Source organism: Aureobasidium pullulans (assembly GCF_000721785.1).
Source record: "Aureobasidium pullulans EXF-150 unplaced genomic scaffold scaffold_11, whole genome shotgun sequence".
NCBI lineage: Eukaryota > Fungi > Ascomycota > Dothideomycetes > Dothideales > Saccotheciaceae > Aureobasidium > Aureobasidium pullulans.
The window spans coordinates 287,827-304,414 of NW_021941031.1; the positions used below are offsets into that span (position 1 = coordinate 287,827).

Genomic DNA, 16,588 nt, shown 5'->3' on the forward strand with positions numbered 1-16,588 from the left:
ATCCGTTCCCCAGTGTTTACACAGCTACCTGGGCTTGCTCACGGAAATCACAGCCACCATCAGCCTTCAGCATGTATTGATACCAGCATCTTTCAACACCAAATCGACATTAATAGTTCCGACGACGTCGTCCTCAGAATGGCGGGTCCAAAGAGGGCGGCCGCTTTCGCCGAGGAGAGCGCCGAAGTCGAGGTGCTCTACGCGAACCTGAGCAAGATGAAGAGCTTGACCAAGAAGATTCAATCCTCCATGAGCCGACTCGAGACCAGTGGAAAGACGGTGGAAGAGGCTATTGGGCCCATCTATGGCAACACACAGCGACTCCAAACCACAAACGCGAACATCGACCGGGTCATCATGGCCATCGACAGAATCCGCGAGCCCCTGGATATGCGCAACAGAGAAGAGCAAGTTTTGCGCTCGAGTCCGCAAGCAGTGGGCTTGACCGAGTACATTGCTTCTATCGATCGCACTCGTCAAGCCCTGGGTGACTTGAAGCAATCGAATCTCCGCTCGAACCAGCAAGCCATCTCCGAGCTTAACGGTCTACTCGGTGTGGGTAGCAGACAATTGGAAGATGTCTTCCAGAACACGTTGCGTGAGGGAGTCGCGCCTGTCGAACCTCTCCACTTCATTACCAAGAACATTGATTTCCCTCGCATCCCCTCCACGAAGACGACTCACTTGCGAACCATCAACGCTCATGCATCTTCGTCTGCTGCTGAAATGAGTCAAAATGACTCGAGAAGCACACCTACAGCCAAGATCTATGCTGAAGTGCGAGGCCAATACATCACCACGAGTCTGCAAAACATGGCTGCTGCCTGTTTAGCGACTGCTCGAAAACAGAATCCAAGTACCGCCACAGTATACAAGAAAGGTGATAACGCCATCGGAATGTACGCTGCAGGCATCAAGGGCATGTTCATTGCCGAATACGACAACATATGTCCAATCTTTGATCGTGAGGAATGGGGTCAGGTTCTGTCAATGACCTGTCAGGGTGCCCTCAAGGCTTTTGCCGCGACGCTGAAAGACCTTGATCGTCATATCAAAGACAACATCACAAGCGATTGCTTTCTGGCCTACGAAATCATCGAAGTCGTGTCGAACACTGCCCTCGAGGTTGACAATAAGACAGGGGAGCTCAAGATTGAGATAGCTGATGCACTCAAGCCCATCCGCGAGACTGCAAAGTCGTCCCTTTCTGCGCTCCTCACGGATGTACGGAACCGAGTGCAGCAGATGATGCAGCTTCCTGCCGACGGTTCAGCAATACCCCTGACATCGGAGATGATGACCCGCCTGCAAACTATGACTAGCTTCCTAGTGCCTCTGTCGTCAATCTTGACATCATTGGGTAAGGGTGGGTGGTCCGCTCCAGGACCTGCATCATCGAGTACTTCCATACCTACTCTCAAGTCGTTTGACGTTGGTGCAGATGGTCGCAAACTGTTTGCAGATTACGCTGCGGACACTATCCACACTCTTCTCTCGAACTTGGAAGCACGTTCTGCAGCTTTGCAGAAGGGCAAAGGGGTACAGGGTGTTTTCCTGGCCAACAACATTGCCATCATTGAACGCATGATCCGTAGTTCCGAACTTGGTCCACTGTTAGAGCCTGCACAGCCGAAGATCGAGTCATGGCGTGTCAAGGCGACTAAGCACTACATGACCACTTGGAACGAGGTTTCGGCTTACCTACTCGACGTTCAATACACGAACCGTGGTCCGCGTCCTCCAAGCACGGGCGCTGCAGTCGATTCGGCGGCCTTTGTCAAAGCGTTATCTTCTAAAGAGAAAGACACCATGAAGGAGAAGTTCCGTGGATTTAACGCATCGTTCGACGAGATGGTCGCCAAGCACAAGACATACAAGATGGAGAAGGAAGTCAAGACCTCGTTCGCGAGGGATGTCCAAAGATTCATCGAGCCACTCTATGGTCGTCACTGGGACAGATACCACGAGATTGACAAGGGCAGAGGCAAGTATGTAAAGTACGACAAGACGCAACTCAATGCGGTGCTCTCGAATTTGGGGTGAAGGAAGATGGGGTTTTGGACTTTAGCGTGGCGCCGGGAGTTTCTGTACCTATGCAACCAAGACACGGGAAGTTGTAAAGATGCATGGTGTGGAGAGAGGCCGATTTGCTTGAATGTGAGATTAGCTCGAGATGTGTCCGGGATGGTCGTGCTGGCTGCTTCGATGCCGGCATGACGCTTTGCCTGAATGGGATTAAGAATTGTGTTGACTTGTACGAACACTGCTGTACCTCTATCTCAAGCAAGAACCCGTATCTTGATACCTGTTATAAAAGTAGAAAAGCAAACAGATATCCGTACAGGACTTTGATTCGTCGTGTTCGAACACTGGTGGACAGATGGGAGAGTCAGAGAAATGGCGTCGGATCTGCGGTTGCTTCTCCATCATCTCGAGAGACGCTCGGACACAGACCCCTTTCCGCGGCGTTCGAAAGGGACAGCCAACTACTCGCAAACCGCGTCTCTCCACAATTCGACCTTCATCTTGTAGCGTTGATACTTCCGTGACTCTCACCCTTGTCTATCGCTTCTCGGATCGCTTTTGAACCATCATCTTCAATAATTGGACGGTATGTGGAAATGTTGAGGGTGTCGTTGGATGTGTGCGTGCAAGCAGCGAGCAAGCTGCCGACTTGTGTCGGGCAACCACCATTGTGGATGCTCTTGCCGCCGCAAACTTGCTCAACACAAACGAGAGTTGCCGATTGCATGTTGCTGACACGTGGTTGCCAATAGCAGAAGGAACGTCCATCTACCCGTAATAACTTGAAATCCATTCGCCATGGGTAAGCAAGCTCTCTCCATCCACCACCTCCCATTGCCTCTCGCATCACGAGCAATTCCGTCTCTTGTCCCGTCGCCATGAGCGTCACCGAAGAAGGCGCATCGCAGACTCAGACCGAGGCTGCGAACGCCGAATCATCTGCCAACGTCAACAAGTCGTCCATGAATGATGCTGATGCAAAGGTCGTCGACACAGCTTCCAACGGCGTCTCTCCCACGCCTCCTCCAGTCCGCGCATCGCCAATTCCTCCTCAGATCCCTTCCGACAGCAGTCCTACCTCTCCCCTGATGGGCTCTATCTCGCCTCAAATCCAGACTGTCTCTCACAGAGACCCCAAGGCTGCCGCTGCAGCAGCAAGCGACATGAAGAACATTGTGCGCAGGAAATTGACCGGTTTCGTCGGTTTCGCCAACCTGCCAAACCAATGGCACCGTAAGAGTGTCAGAAAAGGCTTCAGTTTCAACGTTATGGTCGTCGGTGTGTCATTGTCATCAACTTCGTGTGCGTGTGCGCCTTCTAACATCAATACCCAGGTGAATCTGGTCTCGGAAAGTCGACTCTTGTCAACACTCTTTTCAACACCTCGCTTTACCCACCCAAGGAGCAGAAACAGCCCAGCCTTGACTTTGCCCCCACAACTGTCGCCATTCAATCCATCAGCGCAGACATCGAGGAGAACGGCGTCCGTCTGAGACTGAACGTCATCGACACACCCGGCTTCGGTGACTTCGTCAACAACAACGAGTCCTGGCGCCCCATTGTCGAGAACATCGAGCAGCGCTTCGATGCCTATCTCGACGCCGAGAACAAGGTCAACCGCATGAACATCGTCGACAACCGCATCCACGCCTGTGTGTACTTCATTCAGCCTACTGGTCATTCGCTCAAGCCTCTCGACATCGAGGTTATGCGCAGACTACACACCAAGGTCAATCTGATCCCCGTCATCGCCAAGGCCGACACCCTCACAGACGAGGAGGTCCTCTCATTCAAGCAAAGAGTAAGCACACTGGTACTCTCCGTCTGTGAGATCATTCTCTAATTCAAAATTCTAGATCCTCTCAGACATCAAGCACCAGGGCATCCAGATCTTTGAAGGCCCTCGCTACGAGCTTGACGACGAAGAGACCATTGCCGAGAACCAGGAGATCATGTCAAAGGTCCCCTTCGCCGTTGTCGGAGCAAACGCTGAGGTCAGCACGCCTGAAGGTCGCAAGGTGCGTGGTCGCAAGTACCCTTGGGGTATCATCGAGGTCGACAACGAGGACCACTGCGACTTTGCCAAGCTTCGCCAGATGCTCATCCGCACACACATGGAGGAGCTCAAGGAACACACCAACAACACGCTCTACGAGAACTACCGTTCCGACAAGCTCGAGTCGATGGGCATGCAGCAAGACCCTTCTGTGTTCAAGGAGATCAACCCTGCAGCCAAGCAGGAGGAGGAGCGTTCGCTGCACGAGCAGAAGCTGGAGAAGATGGAGCGCGAGATGAAGATGGTCTTCCAACAAAAGGTACAAGAGAAGGAGCAGAAGCTCAAGCAAAGCGAGGAAGAGCTCTACGCCCGTCATCGCGAGATGAGGGAACAGCTGGACAAGCAGAAGGGCGAGCTCGAGGAGAAGAAGGGACGCATCGAGACTGGCCGACCGGTCGAGGAGAAGGGCAAGAGAAAGGGTTTCTCGATCCGTGGTTAAGCGTGATATGTTCGACCTTTGAGTATGCGCAAGAAGAAGATGAGACTGCTCTTGTAGTCAATCTACATCATCACCATGGTTGTGCTGTTGCTGAGCAGCGAGGCAAAGGTGGGCAGGACTGCCTTTGCACAAGTTGGGTTCAAAGTTGTGATACCTCAGCGCTTTTGTTTGTTCGTTGCGTTTTTCATGTCAATTTACTTAATTGCTCTTACTCTGTACCGTTAGTCACACAAAAAGCGAGAAAAAGGCAAACAGCATGGTTATCGTTTTTAGAATGGACACGTGCCTGGTAGATTGAACAGACAAGACATTGTATAGCGTGGTGTACACTATCTGTACTCGATCAAGCAGCTGTCGAGGGAATGAGAGGTCGAGTTGGACAGGTACAAGGAAACAAAATCGCAAACTCGTTAAGGAGCATGTCCACACTGTCCCTCTGGACCTTCTTGGATGCTAGAAAAGACTGATCTCGACATTGATAATTGAATCATGACGGTTCTGGCTGGGCATGTCGACGCATGTGCGGTGGCTTGGTTGCGCGGTCGAACCTCTTGATAAATACGTCATTGGCTACGTTCCCTGATTGAAGGTCGCACCTGCTGCCTCTTCCACCCATAAGCTTGCAATCAAAACCTCTTTGCAAACAACAGTCTATCCCACGCTCTACCATTACCTATCACCTTCACATCTCAGGATAGCATCCACAGACTCTCCAGCAATCACAGAGTAAGTGACGATGGATTTCCCCAGCCTTGGTAGCTCGCGTGAGTTTGTGCGCGCCAGCCACGGCAGAGCGCTGACCATGACGACCCCACTGTCACGGCCGGCCAACACCTGTCATTACTTCAGCTTCTCCTGCCAGCTTTCTTACTCCTACACCACCAATCTCTACCACTTGTACTGACATCTGTTCTGTTCAAGCTACCCTACAATGGCTCCTCCTCCACCTTCAAACCTCCCTCTTCAGGAGCGCGTGCTCCAGCTCGTGCAGACACTGCAGTTCGCATGGTTCGCTGGCCATGTCACTCTCCTGCTGTCCTCGGTCCGCTACGCTCTGTCGTACCTGACCTTCCACGCAAACTCAAAGTGGGCCATCTTCTCGTACCGCACCGCTTTCGTTGCTGCCGCTGCCACCTACGGCATTGTCGTCTTTAAGAGCTTCCGCGCCCGTGCCCGTGCCGGCAAGGCCACTGGCGGTCCCCTCCAGATCGTTGGCGACGAGAACGTTCAGTACCTGGGTAAGTCTCCAAGCTGCTTTTGATCTCTGCTCCCCCTTCTAACTCGCTCAGCCATGGCTTTGATTTGGCTCTGGTCTCGTCAGATCCCCCTCGCCGTTCTGCCCTTTGCCGTCTACTCCATCTTCCACGTCGCAACTTACACCAGATCCAACCTTCTCCCCACTCTTCAGCCTCAGCCTGCTGTTGCTGCTGGCGAGAAGCCCAAGTCCTCTGGCCTTGCCGACACCATTGGTAACTTCGTCAAGAACTACTACGACTCATCCATGACTCTTGTCGCTATCCTCGAGATCGCTCTTTGGTTCCGTCTTGGCTTCTCCGCTCTCCTTTTCCAGAAGGGCTCTTGGATCCTGATTGCCGTCTACACTGTCTTCCTCAGAGCTCGCTTCCACCAGAGCACCTTCGTCCAGCAGGCCGTCAACCAGCTCACCGCTCGTGGTGACGCCATCGCCAACCGTCAGGACATGCCTCCCGCTGTCAGACAGGGCTGGGATGGTGTCAAGGGCGGCATCAAGCAGGCCGCTGACCTGACCGACATCAACCGTTACGCCGGCGCTCAGCAGCAGGGCGTCCCCAAGAAGACCCAGTAAATCAACCGTTTCGTCCAGCCCTTACCTTTGATCAAGGTTAAACTGGCGTTCTGTAATTTACACGCCTTACTCGCATTGGAAGCCCATGGATGGCAGCCGTAACAACCGAGGAAGCGATGCACATAATGACGCTCTTGATGAGAACAAAAAGTTGATAGAAGGAGAGATGCAGTTGCGCAGCTGTGTCAGCAAGCTGCCTGGGGATGGTTGAGGATGAAAAGACTGACTCTTGTTCATGATTATTGCAGACAGCGGTACCTGATTTTTCATTCCTACATTCTTGTGTCGTCTCCACTTGCCTTCTCGCGATTGACCAATCGCAGTGACTACCTTCATCTGCAACACAAGTGCCTCATTTTTCCACCTGCAAAGCACCTTGGTTGAAGAAGTGTTCCAATACGCCCCAAGCACATGACGCATCCAGCGTAACATTACCCCGTTGCACAACCTGGTACTTAGTCCAAGGCTGTTCCTGCAGTAGTCGAATCCGGCCTTGGGTCTGAGGGATGGCTTGACAGATCCGCACGCCGTGTGTACCTGTGGATCAGTCGTCGTTCGAGAAGAAATGGAAGTTCCAGCTTTCAAACTCGGCCGAGTTTGGCATATGCCAATGACCCAAATCGGGAGTTTCACAAAATATCCCAACAGTGTTGTGCAAGACTACGATGGGGTTCAGATCTTGTGGAATGATGCTAATGGTCCTCTCCTCCTGCTGCTACTGCTTCTTTGCGTGCACACGGCGTGTAGAAACTCTTTTCTGATGGTTCAACGGAGAGCTGAGGCCCTCATCGCAACACAAGATAACGAGGCAGCACCGGCTCTATGGAATGACAAACTAATTACCAGTAACCCGTCTTCGTGTCTAGACGCCCAAGCCTGAGGATTTCCATGCACTTGCATCTTCATGAGTGACTCTTCCTGCTCATCCTGGTGCAACGCTGTGCAGCGTTGATTGCGGAATGATGAGCATGCAAGAGTCAAGGCATGCGTATGCAAGTGCCAGACACTATGGTAAGGATAACGCTATCGAGAAGATCGAGATGAGATCTTCTGCATTCTGCATTCCGCCGACCAGGTTCAAACAAATGGGCAACTGGTGTCGAGATGGGCAGCAGCAGGATACAATGTTCCGGTGACACAGATCTATATAAGGTGTGGCTGCATGACAGCAACCTCTTTGAAAACCGGGTTGGTGGGAGAAAGGAGTGAGCAGTGAGATGCAACCTCTTGTGCTACATATTGCTGCTCGGCGACTGGAATTAGATGTCGCAAAAGAATCTGGTCGCATGCTATATCAACCACGTCGCACCTGGCGCGAGGTCATGGTTGATATGGTGAGAAGTGACCTTGGGTAGGATACTGGTAGCCATGTCTCTGACGAAACTCAGGGCTTACAGGGGGTCGTATCATCTCCTGCTCAGCTTTCATAATCGTGACCAGGAATGTATCTTTGAAAAGTGACAGGTCTACGGTATGATTTTAGAGTTTCTGAACCCTTGAATAGCGTTATCTCCACCTTCACCCTCAGGCCTGGAGGACCAGGTTGTTGATTTCTTGCTGGTCGGGCCCTCGAGGACTGGCGCGCCGTGGCTTCATGCATGAGGCTTCTTCGGACCACGCACATGAACTTTCGAGCGTCACGACATCATCTTTTCAGGCTTTATGCCGACGTGCTAGAGATGCAGCTACTGGGCATCGTTGGACTATGACTGATTCAAGGAAGAAGATGATAACATCAGCCAGCCCCAATGTAATTGAATGTACTTGGTAAAGGGGCAAATGGATGTAGGAGTGTATGTAGAAGAGTAGAGAAAGACAAACACCGAGCATTTCTGCCCTGGTCCCATACCAACAGATCTTGTCTCACAGATCGTCCCGCCGCTTGCAGATCTATGTGTTCCCTTGGAACCAAAAGTGCCATGCAGAAAGAGGAAACTCCACATCGTTGTGCAAGCAGAAAGTCCCCGGTGGACCAAGCAGATGTGCGATGACCGATGCAAGCTGTGAATGTTCCCTGCTGGATCTCATGCATGTCCGGTTCGACCTTTCCGCTACGCCCATTGTAGCTCCGCCGGTGGGAATGGAGAAAATAGGGTATCGAGCAGGGGAAGCAACACGCGCCAAAACAAGACGTCGTCTTGCAGTAGAATCTACCGGCCCTTTCTGCAAGCGGCATGGGGGCCTACTCGAGCCGTGCGACATCTTTCCAATTGATGAATCCTAGGTTTGATCATCCACACCCGCGACCGTGGGAACGGATGAATCAGTTCGAATGTTTGGAAAGGCAGCACGCAGCAACCAGCAGGCAGTGAGGGAGGATGATCAAGAATGATGGCTGCGGGAGCCACGGGTCCCCTTGCCGTGTTTCTAGGATAGACTCTAGCCCATCACGCCTTCCCTGGCTCACCCCTCTCAGAGACAGATCGTGACATGGGGACAGGAAGGAGATCCGGCGACCAAGAAACGGAATGGCGGCGCATGCAACAGTACGACATAGGCTTGCTGCCCTCTCCGCTACATTTGCACGCGCCGCCGCCCATTTTGGTCTTGGGCTGGCTACCCGTTCGAGCAAGTGCGCATAGCGCAAGAGCCTCTTTCACTCTGGTTTCCCACCCCTCCCACTCTTAGCCGTTCATTCCCATCTCAAGACGCCATCATTTCTTGTGGGATGTGGATTAAGGTCTCAGCTTTGCTTGCGGCGCGAACGTTTTTTTCTGGCTTATCCACCGACGCCTCCTCAGAGCGAAGATCCTCTACCCTTCTACTTCTGTCTCTTGCTGCTGCCGGGCATGTTGCATTGGTAGCAGATCTGGCCTGCATTGTTTGGGTTTGATTGTTATATATATCTTTTGCCTCGACCTCTTCCAGAAGACATTCTATCTCATTGACCTTCTCACCACCTTCCCCTCGACCATTTGTGCCTTCCTACCGTCGTTCTAGTCGACCTTAATCCATTCGCTTCTTCTGTCCAACAACTCTGTCGACAATTGATCACTCAATTCACCAGCCCCAACACTCCACACAACCAATCCTCACTCCTCCCACTTCCAGGTAATTATACCCCGCCATGCGACCCCTCTACCATGAGATAATTGGACTGACCAGACACGCACAGCACAATGGCCATCTCTGGATCTTGCGAGCACCGCTTCAGGGTGATCAAATCCGACACGACTCTCATCATCTGGAACTGCAGCCTATGTCATTCGGGCCCGCATTGGTTCATCTACGAATGCACAAAATGCAAGGTCAAGAGATGCGAGCCCTGCACTCGCAAAGCATAAAAGAGCCGGAGAGACGCAATGTCATCGGCAACACCGAGCCCAGTACGTATACACAAGGCCTCCCAACCCTTTCATCTCACACGACGCATGCAACACATCAATCTCTCGATCCCGCTCATGCCGGATCTTATTACAGTTTGCCCAGTGGACTGACTTGAAATGGAATAGTTCTTTTTTTCGACCTGCTTGCGTACCGATGTCTCTACCCCTTGACGCAGATCAATCGCATGCATCCGCCTACATGCATGGCCCTTCTTCCCCACCATGTCCAGTCCTCATCTAATTCGCTTGGCTCACAATCTTCTCTCCCGAGCATCTGGGTCACGATGACTTTCGCGCGATCAACCGACGACATGCTACTACATTAGCGTGCGACGCTCACGGCCAATTGTTTCCCTCATACATCTTCAGCGATACATCACTAGCTTCTCGAGCATCTTCAACCGTCAGCACAAGATCACGAAAAGGATCTTGCTCTAGACCTCCCTTTACACTAATGCCCTGTTTTTCGAAGCCTTTCTATCGGTACATTCTTTTCTCTACTTCTGGACCATTTTTTTAACCGAGCATCTGGATTATTTGGCGTCGAGCGCGGAGTTTCCTTTTTCCACGAAAGAAACAGGACAATGGGATTTTATGGCGAGCAATTGCCTCAGGTGTTTTTCGGGGAAAAAATATCACGAATGCCTCACGGCTGTACTAGAACAATTTTCAACGTACCGGATCAGGGGAACAGGAGTTTACAAGTTTTTCCGCAAGGATGACAAGCAAGGGGAAATCGCGACAGGAGCCTGGCATATATCTCTTCTTCGATATTTTTTGTTCTCGACTTTTCGTTTCCTTTCTACACTCTTCATATATTTTCCCTTTTCTCACAATGCCTTCACAGGCATATGATTAGTATCTTCTTCCACTTCAACATGTTGTCTTGGTCTACAGATGATTGCCGCAAGGCGTTTTCGAGAATTAATGACATATCACATACCTATCACATTCTTACCGCAGAATTGCAGACCAACCATTTTCCATACTGAGAACCATTCGGAGTAAAGACCGAGCAAGTGGAAAGTCTAATACATGATCATTAAATGCGCGAACAACCACTCCCTTTGCATATTCGCATCTCGAGGACGGAGACACCAACCCAAATCCCTCTCTTTCCGAAGCAAGAAGACTAAAAAAATCGCTACACCACCACCACAACTGCCGTGCAGAAATGCACTTTATCTATATGCACGGAAGGAACCACTACATCCACTCGACCATGTGGTTTCCACAAACGCAGATATTGGAACTAGAGGATTAGATGGAACCAGGTTGGCGGCAACTGGGAGCTACAAAGTAGAAAGAGGACAATGCTGCCTGCTGCTTGCATATGTGGCTAGTAAAGTTAAATAAGAATAGGAATAGGTTTTTGGCAGGTGAGAGAGGGGTCTTGCTCGGTTGCGATCGCTGGGTGATATGCGTGATGCTTATGGCTAGATGATGAGGGTCGATTGATTTGTTGCTTTATTCGTGTTCTGCCGTGTGTCTGGACTTGTTGATGTGGGTGGGCTTGATGGTATAGGGGATATATGTCTTCATGTAGGAGGGGGATTTGCAGCGAATGCCGAGGGCTAGAGACTTTGACAATGTCCCACACGCGTTTATCTAGTTTTTTGATTGTCCTGTATCATAAGCACAAGAATGCCCTGTCCGTGTCAAAGTATATGATGGTTGGTGTGGCTGGTGAATCTTGATCTTTCCCCTCAGATCATGATCCAAGGTGGCCCAAGCTCCATCTCGGCCCAAAAGGAACGGCCCGCCAAAAGTTGCAAGGCCGTCATGCGCAACCATCGAACAGGCGTTCGCAAAGGAAACAGAATCCCATCCTCCATTCCCAATTATCCAACAAGTTGCCTTTCCCATATCTGGCGCGCCTACCACAGCACACTCAAATGGCGCCGAAACGGAAATCACGCGTGTCGCAAACAGCCAGCCCCGCGCCCGCACCAGCACCCACACCATCCCGCTCCAACCAAACCGTCGCAGTCGAGATAGAACAGCGCCGACGCCCAAAGCCCGTAACAGACTCAACACCCAACCCCAAAGCCACAGATGCAGAACCTGAAGCCATGGAAGAAGGAGAAGAGGAGGAAGAATACGATGAAGAAGCCGCCAACGCAGCACTAGTAGCAGACCCCTGGACCGACGACGAAGAAATCGGTCTTTTCAAAGGCTTGATACGTTGGAAACCTACCGGCATGCATAAACATTTTCACCTGTTGGCGTTGCATCAGCATTTATTGTCGAATGGATATATCCATCCCAAAGCACCACATACACGGATTGCTGGCATCTGGGCTAAACTACACGATCTCTACGACTTGGAAGCGCTGGATGAACGCGAAGATGCCAATGCGGCTCCTTGGTCAACCTCTGAGGATGAAGATGAGGAAGAAGATGAAAAGGATGAATTGGGGGATGATGAGGATGAGCCGGAACGTCAGAACGATACCGAGTTTGAACTTCCCGACGAAGAGTTTGGAGGCTTGATCTGGCGTGCGAGGTTCCCAGATTCTGAGGACGACGAGGAAAGGGATAGCTCACCGCCATTGGACGAAGATTTGGTCCCTAGACCCGACAGTCCTCCCGTGCGGTTTACACCGAGTTTCGAGATTGCCTTGGAGGAACAGACTCCTTCGACGAGGGCCTCAAAGTCAAAATCAGCAGCGTCTGTAAAGGGAAAGGGGGCCAAGCCGTCACTCAACACTAGGCGGTCGAGTCGAGTGGCCGACAGTGTCGATCCTGACGACGATGGGAACGAAGAGGAGGAAGAGGGCAGTGAGGGCGATGAAGGAAGTGAGCAGGAGAGCATGGCTAGTGGCACACCTGCACCCAAGGTTGCAAAGTCAAAGGGCAAGAGAAAGGCCCCTGCTGCGAAGCCCAGGGCTAGCAAGCGCAGGAGATAGACGTTGCGGAACTGTCATTGATGTCGTTTGGTTTATTGTTTATTCGTCCTAAGATACCCATGTTTTTATCGACCTTGTTCTTTACTTTTGATCTTTGATGAAATCTCAACCTCTCAAGTTCCACTCTCGCGGTATCCTGCTTACTTTCGGAAGACTTGAACCAAAAACAAGGAAGTGAGAAACCACTTTATAGCATGCATGCCTGCCAAGAGCTGCCAGGGTTGCCCTTAAATTGAATCACCGCTCTTGCCTTGTTCCAATGTTTCCCTCTTCTTATCAACATCTTGCTCATCAAATCTCGGATCTATCTTTGATTACATGGCCTCGCTACTTTCGCTTCCGCCGGAGATTTTCGAAGCGGTCCTCGAAGATGTCGATGGCGACGATGTTCTGAACTTGCGCCGTGTCAACAGACGTATCTCTGCGCTATCAACCCATCAATTCGGACTCAAATGCCTAGCAGACTTGTCCTTTCTGTGCCATCAAGTTAGCTTGAAAGGCTTGCTTGAACTTGTCGCTCATCCACTGGGCCGATACATCAAACGTCTTACTTTCTCTACTCATGTTGACTGGCCATTCCAGGGCCCATTAGTGGACAAGATTGAACGCGAAAGACCCAGAGTTTTAGACACTTGGGACTTCGGGAAGTCTAGCTCACCGCTGACGCAAGCACTGAGAACGTTGGATGGCCTTGGAATCCGACCGATCCTTGGAATATATGATCCACTGGTCCCTTGGATAGCGCTGGACGATACCCGAAGTGGCAGGGAAAGAAAAGGATACGGCTTCGACAAGTTTTACGGTGATATGCAAGTGAAACCTACCATGCGTACATGGGCCCTAATGACAGTCAGAGCTGTCCTGGATGCCGTGGAACAAGCAGGATTTCCACTCAGAGAATTCCATGCTCACTTGGATAGTCATAGGCGGTCTGAAGATGGACTGGACACAGACCTGTTCGATTTTCTCAAATACCGATTTATTACTCCAGCATTTCGCGAACCTGATCTGGATCTTGAAGTAGTCTACAACAGCTTCAACCGACAGGCGAATCTGAACTTCCAAATAAATATCGATACGAAGAGTCAGAAATATGAGTACCTCACGTTGCCAAATCCAGAGCGTGACTGGCTCAGACATCCTAGAATGTCTCTAGTCCAACGGGAAGGACTTGTCCCTAGTATTTCGAACATGCCCCACAAGTTCCATCAGCTCCGTCTGGCCTTGGTCGACACTTCATTTCGGTTCTTGACAGAACTTCTGGGTAGCCAAGCAGACACTTTGCGGATACTTCATCTCGAATACGTCACAATTAATCTCTTCGACGAAGAGGAGGATGACGACAACCTTTGGGCTGCAGATCCAGATGCTACTGGTCTGAATGTTCTATTGTTTCTGAGAGACGAGCTAGATTTGGACTACTTGAGGATGAATCGAGTGAGCAACAGTCGGGATCAATCAAGATTGATCGGTGGCCATGACGATACCTGGACTACTACAGAGGAGATTCAAGACGGATTACAGATGTACATTCAAAGAGAAGAGAATGACGAGCATTCTGTAGATGAAGAGTTCAGCGATGACGATGAAGCCGAGTGGATCTCGGTGCATCATTCGGAGGATGAAGACGAGGAGCCTGAGGAATTTCATGGCCCGCGAGGAAGCCAAAGATCATGATTAGAGGATATTCAAACGCATAGGAACGAGCATAACTTAACAATTCGCGACGGAAAGTGCATGTGGTCAATATTGTTCCAGGGTCAGGCCCAACAAATCGATATCGCAACCCCCGGGTGCTCCTGCCTCAGGGCGAGTTTTGCTTCGCTCGCTTGACACTGCTTTTCTGACATGAGAAAAACCTCTTCCAGTAGATCACTTGACACGATCCATCACAGATGGTTTAGTTGAGACGTTGGAACGTGTAAACAAACAGTTGGGGGCTCCTTTGTAGCTCGCTGATTTTCAAGCTACGGTGGCATCTGATATTCATGTATCATGTTTTGTGAAACCTCGGACGCCGATAAGTTGCGATCATCGTCCTCATCACCATCTTCTCCCAGACGTTTTGCACCAATACCGACTTCATCGACGACAGCCAGTCCGACCATCGAGGGTTGATGCTTCAGGTATTCGGTGTCCACGGAATATTTGCCAGTCTCTTCCCTATACATATCCGCTTCCAACCCATCTTGAATCTCCTTTTTGGAAGTCCAGATATTTCCTCTTCCACCGATGAATCTGAATTTGTGCTCGGCGCTCCTTATCTCATCAATCATTAGATACTCCAGTTGTAAACCATTCCTCATCAATCCTAGGAATGCTAGTGGTGTGTGCTCTTGCTCCAAAGCATTGTCGTCAAAATCCAAATCCACTTGTGCTAGAGTCAGCGAACGCAGACTTTTATGTTGGCTGCGTAGAAAGTCCATCATATCTACTATATCCATGGAGCAGGATGTCAGGGAGATTTCGACGAAAGCGTGATCGCCCAGGGATATGGCATACATTCCATAATCATACAGATTACTGAAATATGCTTTCTGCCTTTTGGCGTGCAGTTCTTCTGCATTGGCCGCGAGATCGACAGAGGAGAATCTGAGACTGCGGGCAGAAGTTGAAATGTGCAAATGTGCTAGAATGCTTTCCTCCAGCACTGCGTTGACTTTCCATTCCAGTCCTGGTGTGAGTATGGAAATACCATCAGGAGTTGTTTTTTGATGACAAGGTTCGAATAGCCAGCGTTCTAGTGGGATTTGCACACCTCCTTGCTCGGACAATGGCCATGATTTTCCTTCTACCAGATCCAGTTGTAGATTTTTCACTGTGTAGCCGGCGGCTTCCGTAGCTTTGAGCAAGCTTGTGAATACCAGGTCTGGCATCAGTCTTCGGAAATCTGGACTCATTGACGATGATGATGGTTCTGTCTTGTTGTTTAGTCGTCCGCTGTAGAATTGATCGAAGCCGTGACATTTTCGGCCCAAACACCACAACTCTTTGCCAGTTTTGTCGACGAGAACGGCGTCATCGAAGAAGCCTAGAGTGGTCTCTACGCCGTGATTTTTGAGGTTCGTGAATGCTTGAGTCATGAGTTGGATGTGTCTGCCGGAGTCTAGGAATCTTGTCATGGTAATGGCTTTTTGCTGAAAGGTAGTCGTGAGTCGAGGCATGGTGTCGTGTTCATACGAGTCCTGTCTGGATCTGGAGTTGTTTGAGATCACTGTCTCTGGGTCTTCAGATCTGACATGTGCATTATTGTTGTCCAGTCCCGTGGTCCCTTGGGCAATGCTGGTGTGAAAGTCGTGTCCGGCTCGAAATGATGCTTCCTCCAGATGTCCAAATCTGTCTCCTCCATTCTCCTCATCACCGTCTTCATCTGCACTCATTCCGGCCATCTCACGATCCAGCTCTTCAAGCTCTCCTTCCGTCATCTCATCTTCCTCATCCTCTTGCATCTCCCATTTCTCCCAAGCCAATTCTTCTTCGGTCTTGATCTTCAACACATGCGTTCCGAACATGATCTTCTTGACATATCTCCCCAATCCACTCTCCGTCATTTGTACCAGATGTTGGAGACTGTACTCGGAAAACATAAATGCTAGATTGTGGAGACATCGTTCTCCAAAAGTTGGGGTCGAAACGATCTGCAGGTTTTTGGAAACAAGTCGTAGATTGGAAAGATCTTTGGCATCGACTTGGTTGATGATGTGGGTGAGAAGTTCGGGTGGTAGAGTTGACAGTGACATGATGTCCAGCGTGGCTGGTTTTGCTGGGCGAGAATGTCGGGATGAAAATTGAAGGTGGAAGGAGCGAGCTACTGGTATGTGCTTCGGTAGCAAGTGAACATCGATTCTCTTTCAGAAATCTCGGCCGAGTCTGCAGCCACTAGAACTCGGACGCTGGAATTCGAGCGTGGTTTAGGGTCAAGATGAATAGGGAATAGAAAGGAGCCCTCTTCTCATTCGTGTGCGCAAGGAGCCAACACGCCTTACAGTTGCGCCTCCAACCGTCAGG

At 50.6% G+C, this 16,588-nt stretch overlaps 7 protein-coding genes across 7 annotated transcripts; 6 read left to right on the forward strand and 1 right to left on the reverse strand.

Moving 5' to 3' along the window:
• Positions 1-21: 21 nt before the first annotated feature.
• On the forward strand, positions 22-2,346 carry M438DRAFT_346362 (uncharacterized protein). Its single transcript, XM_029905656.1, has one exon. It carries the CDS (start codon positions 139-141, stop codon positions 2,041-2,043), a length of 1,905 nt encoding a protein of 634 aa, XP_029759596.1. The 5' UTR covers positions 22-138; the 3' UTR covers positions 2,044-2,346.
• A 767-nt stretch (positions 2,347-3,113) lies between these two features.
• Positions 3,114-4,520, forward strand: M438DRAFT_275598 (septin-7; the record flags this gene model as incomplete). Its single annotated transcript, XM_029900797.1, has 3 exons — positions 3,114-3,303; positions 3,360-3,826; positions 3,882-4,520. 3 exons carry the CDS (start codon positions 3,114-3,116, stop codon positions 4,518-4,520), a joined length of 1,296 nt encoding a protein of 431 aa, XP_029759597.1.
• Positions 4,521-5,451: 931 nt separating this feature from the next.
• On the forward strand, positions 5,452-6,345 carry M438DRAFT_275315 (uncharacterized protein; the record flags this gene model as incomplete). Its single annotated transcript, XM_029900777.1, has 2 exons — positions 5,452-5,758; positions 5,810-6,345. 2 exons carry the CDS (start codon positions 5,452-5,454, stop codon positions 6,343-6,345), a joined length of 843 nt encoding a protein of 280 aa, XP_029759598.1.
• Positions 6,346-9,187: 2,842 nt separating this feature from the next.
• M438DRAFT_32444 (uncharacterized protein) lies at positions 9,188-9,999 on the forward strand. Its single transcript, XM_029903055.1, has 3 exons — positions 9,188-9,396; positions 9,461-9,671; positions 9,775-9,999. The coding sequence occupies exon 2, from the start codon at positions 9,465-9,467 to the stop codon at positions 9,627-9,629; it is 165 nt and encodes a 54-aa protein (XP_029759599.1). The 5' UTR covers positions 9,188-9,396; positions 9,461-9,464; the 3' UTR covers positions 9,630-9,671; positions 9,775-9,999.
• A 1,472-nt stretch (positions 10,000-11,471) lies between these two features.
• On the forward strand, positions 11,472-12,704 carry M438DRAFT_346368 (uncharacterized protein). The gene has a single exon (XM_029905657.1). The coding sequence runs from the start codon at positions 11,567-11,569 to the stop codon at positions 12,578-12,580; it is 1,014 nt and encodes a 337-aa protein (XP_029759600.1). The 5' UTR covers positions 11,472-11,566; the 3' UTR covers positions 12,581-12,704.
• Positions 12,705-12,756: 52 nt separating this feature from the next.
• On the forward strand, positions 12,757-14,376 carry M438DRAFT_346369 (uncharacterized protein). The gene has a single exon (XM_029905658.1). It carries the CDS (start codon positions 12,899-12,901, stop codon positions 14,255-14,257), a length of 1,359 nt encoding a protein of 452 aa, XP_029759601.1. The 5' UTR covers positions 12,757-12,898; the 3' UTR covers positions 14,258-14,376.
• On the reverse strand, positions 14,327-16,583 carry M438DRAFT_346370 (uncharacterized protein). The gene has a single exon (XM_029905659.1). The coding sequence runs from the start codon at positions 16,318-16,320 to the stop codon at positions 14,548-14,550; it is 1,773 nt and encodes a 590-aa protein (XP_029759602.1). The 5' UTR covers positions 16,321-16,583; the 3' UTR covers positions 14,327-14,547.
• Between the last annotated feature and the right edge of the window lie 5 nt (positions 16,584-16,588).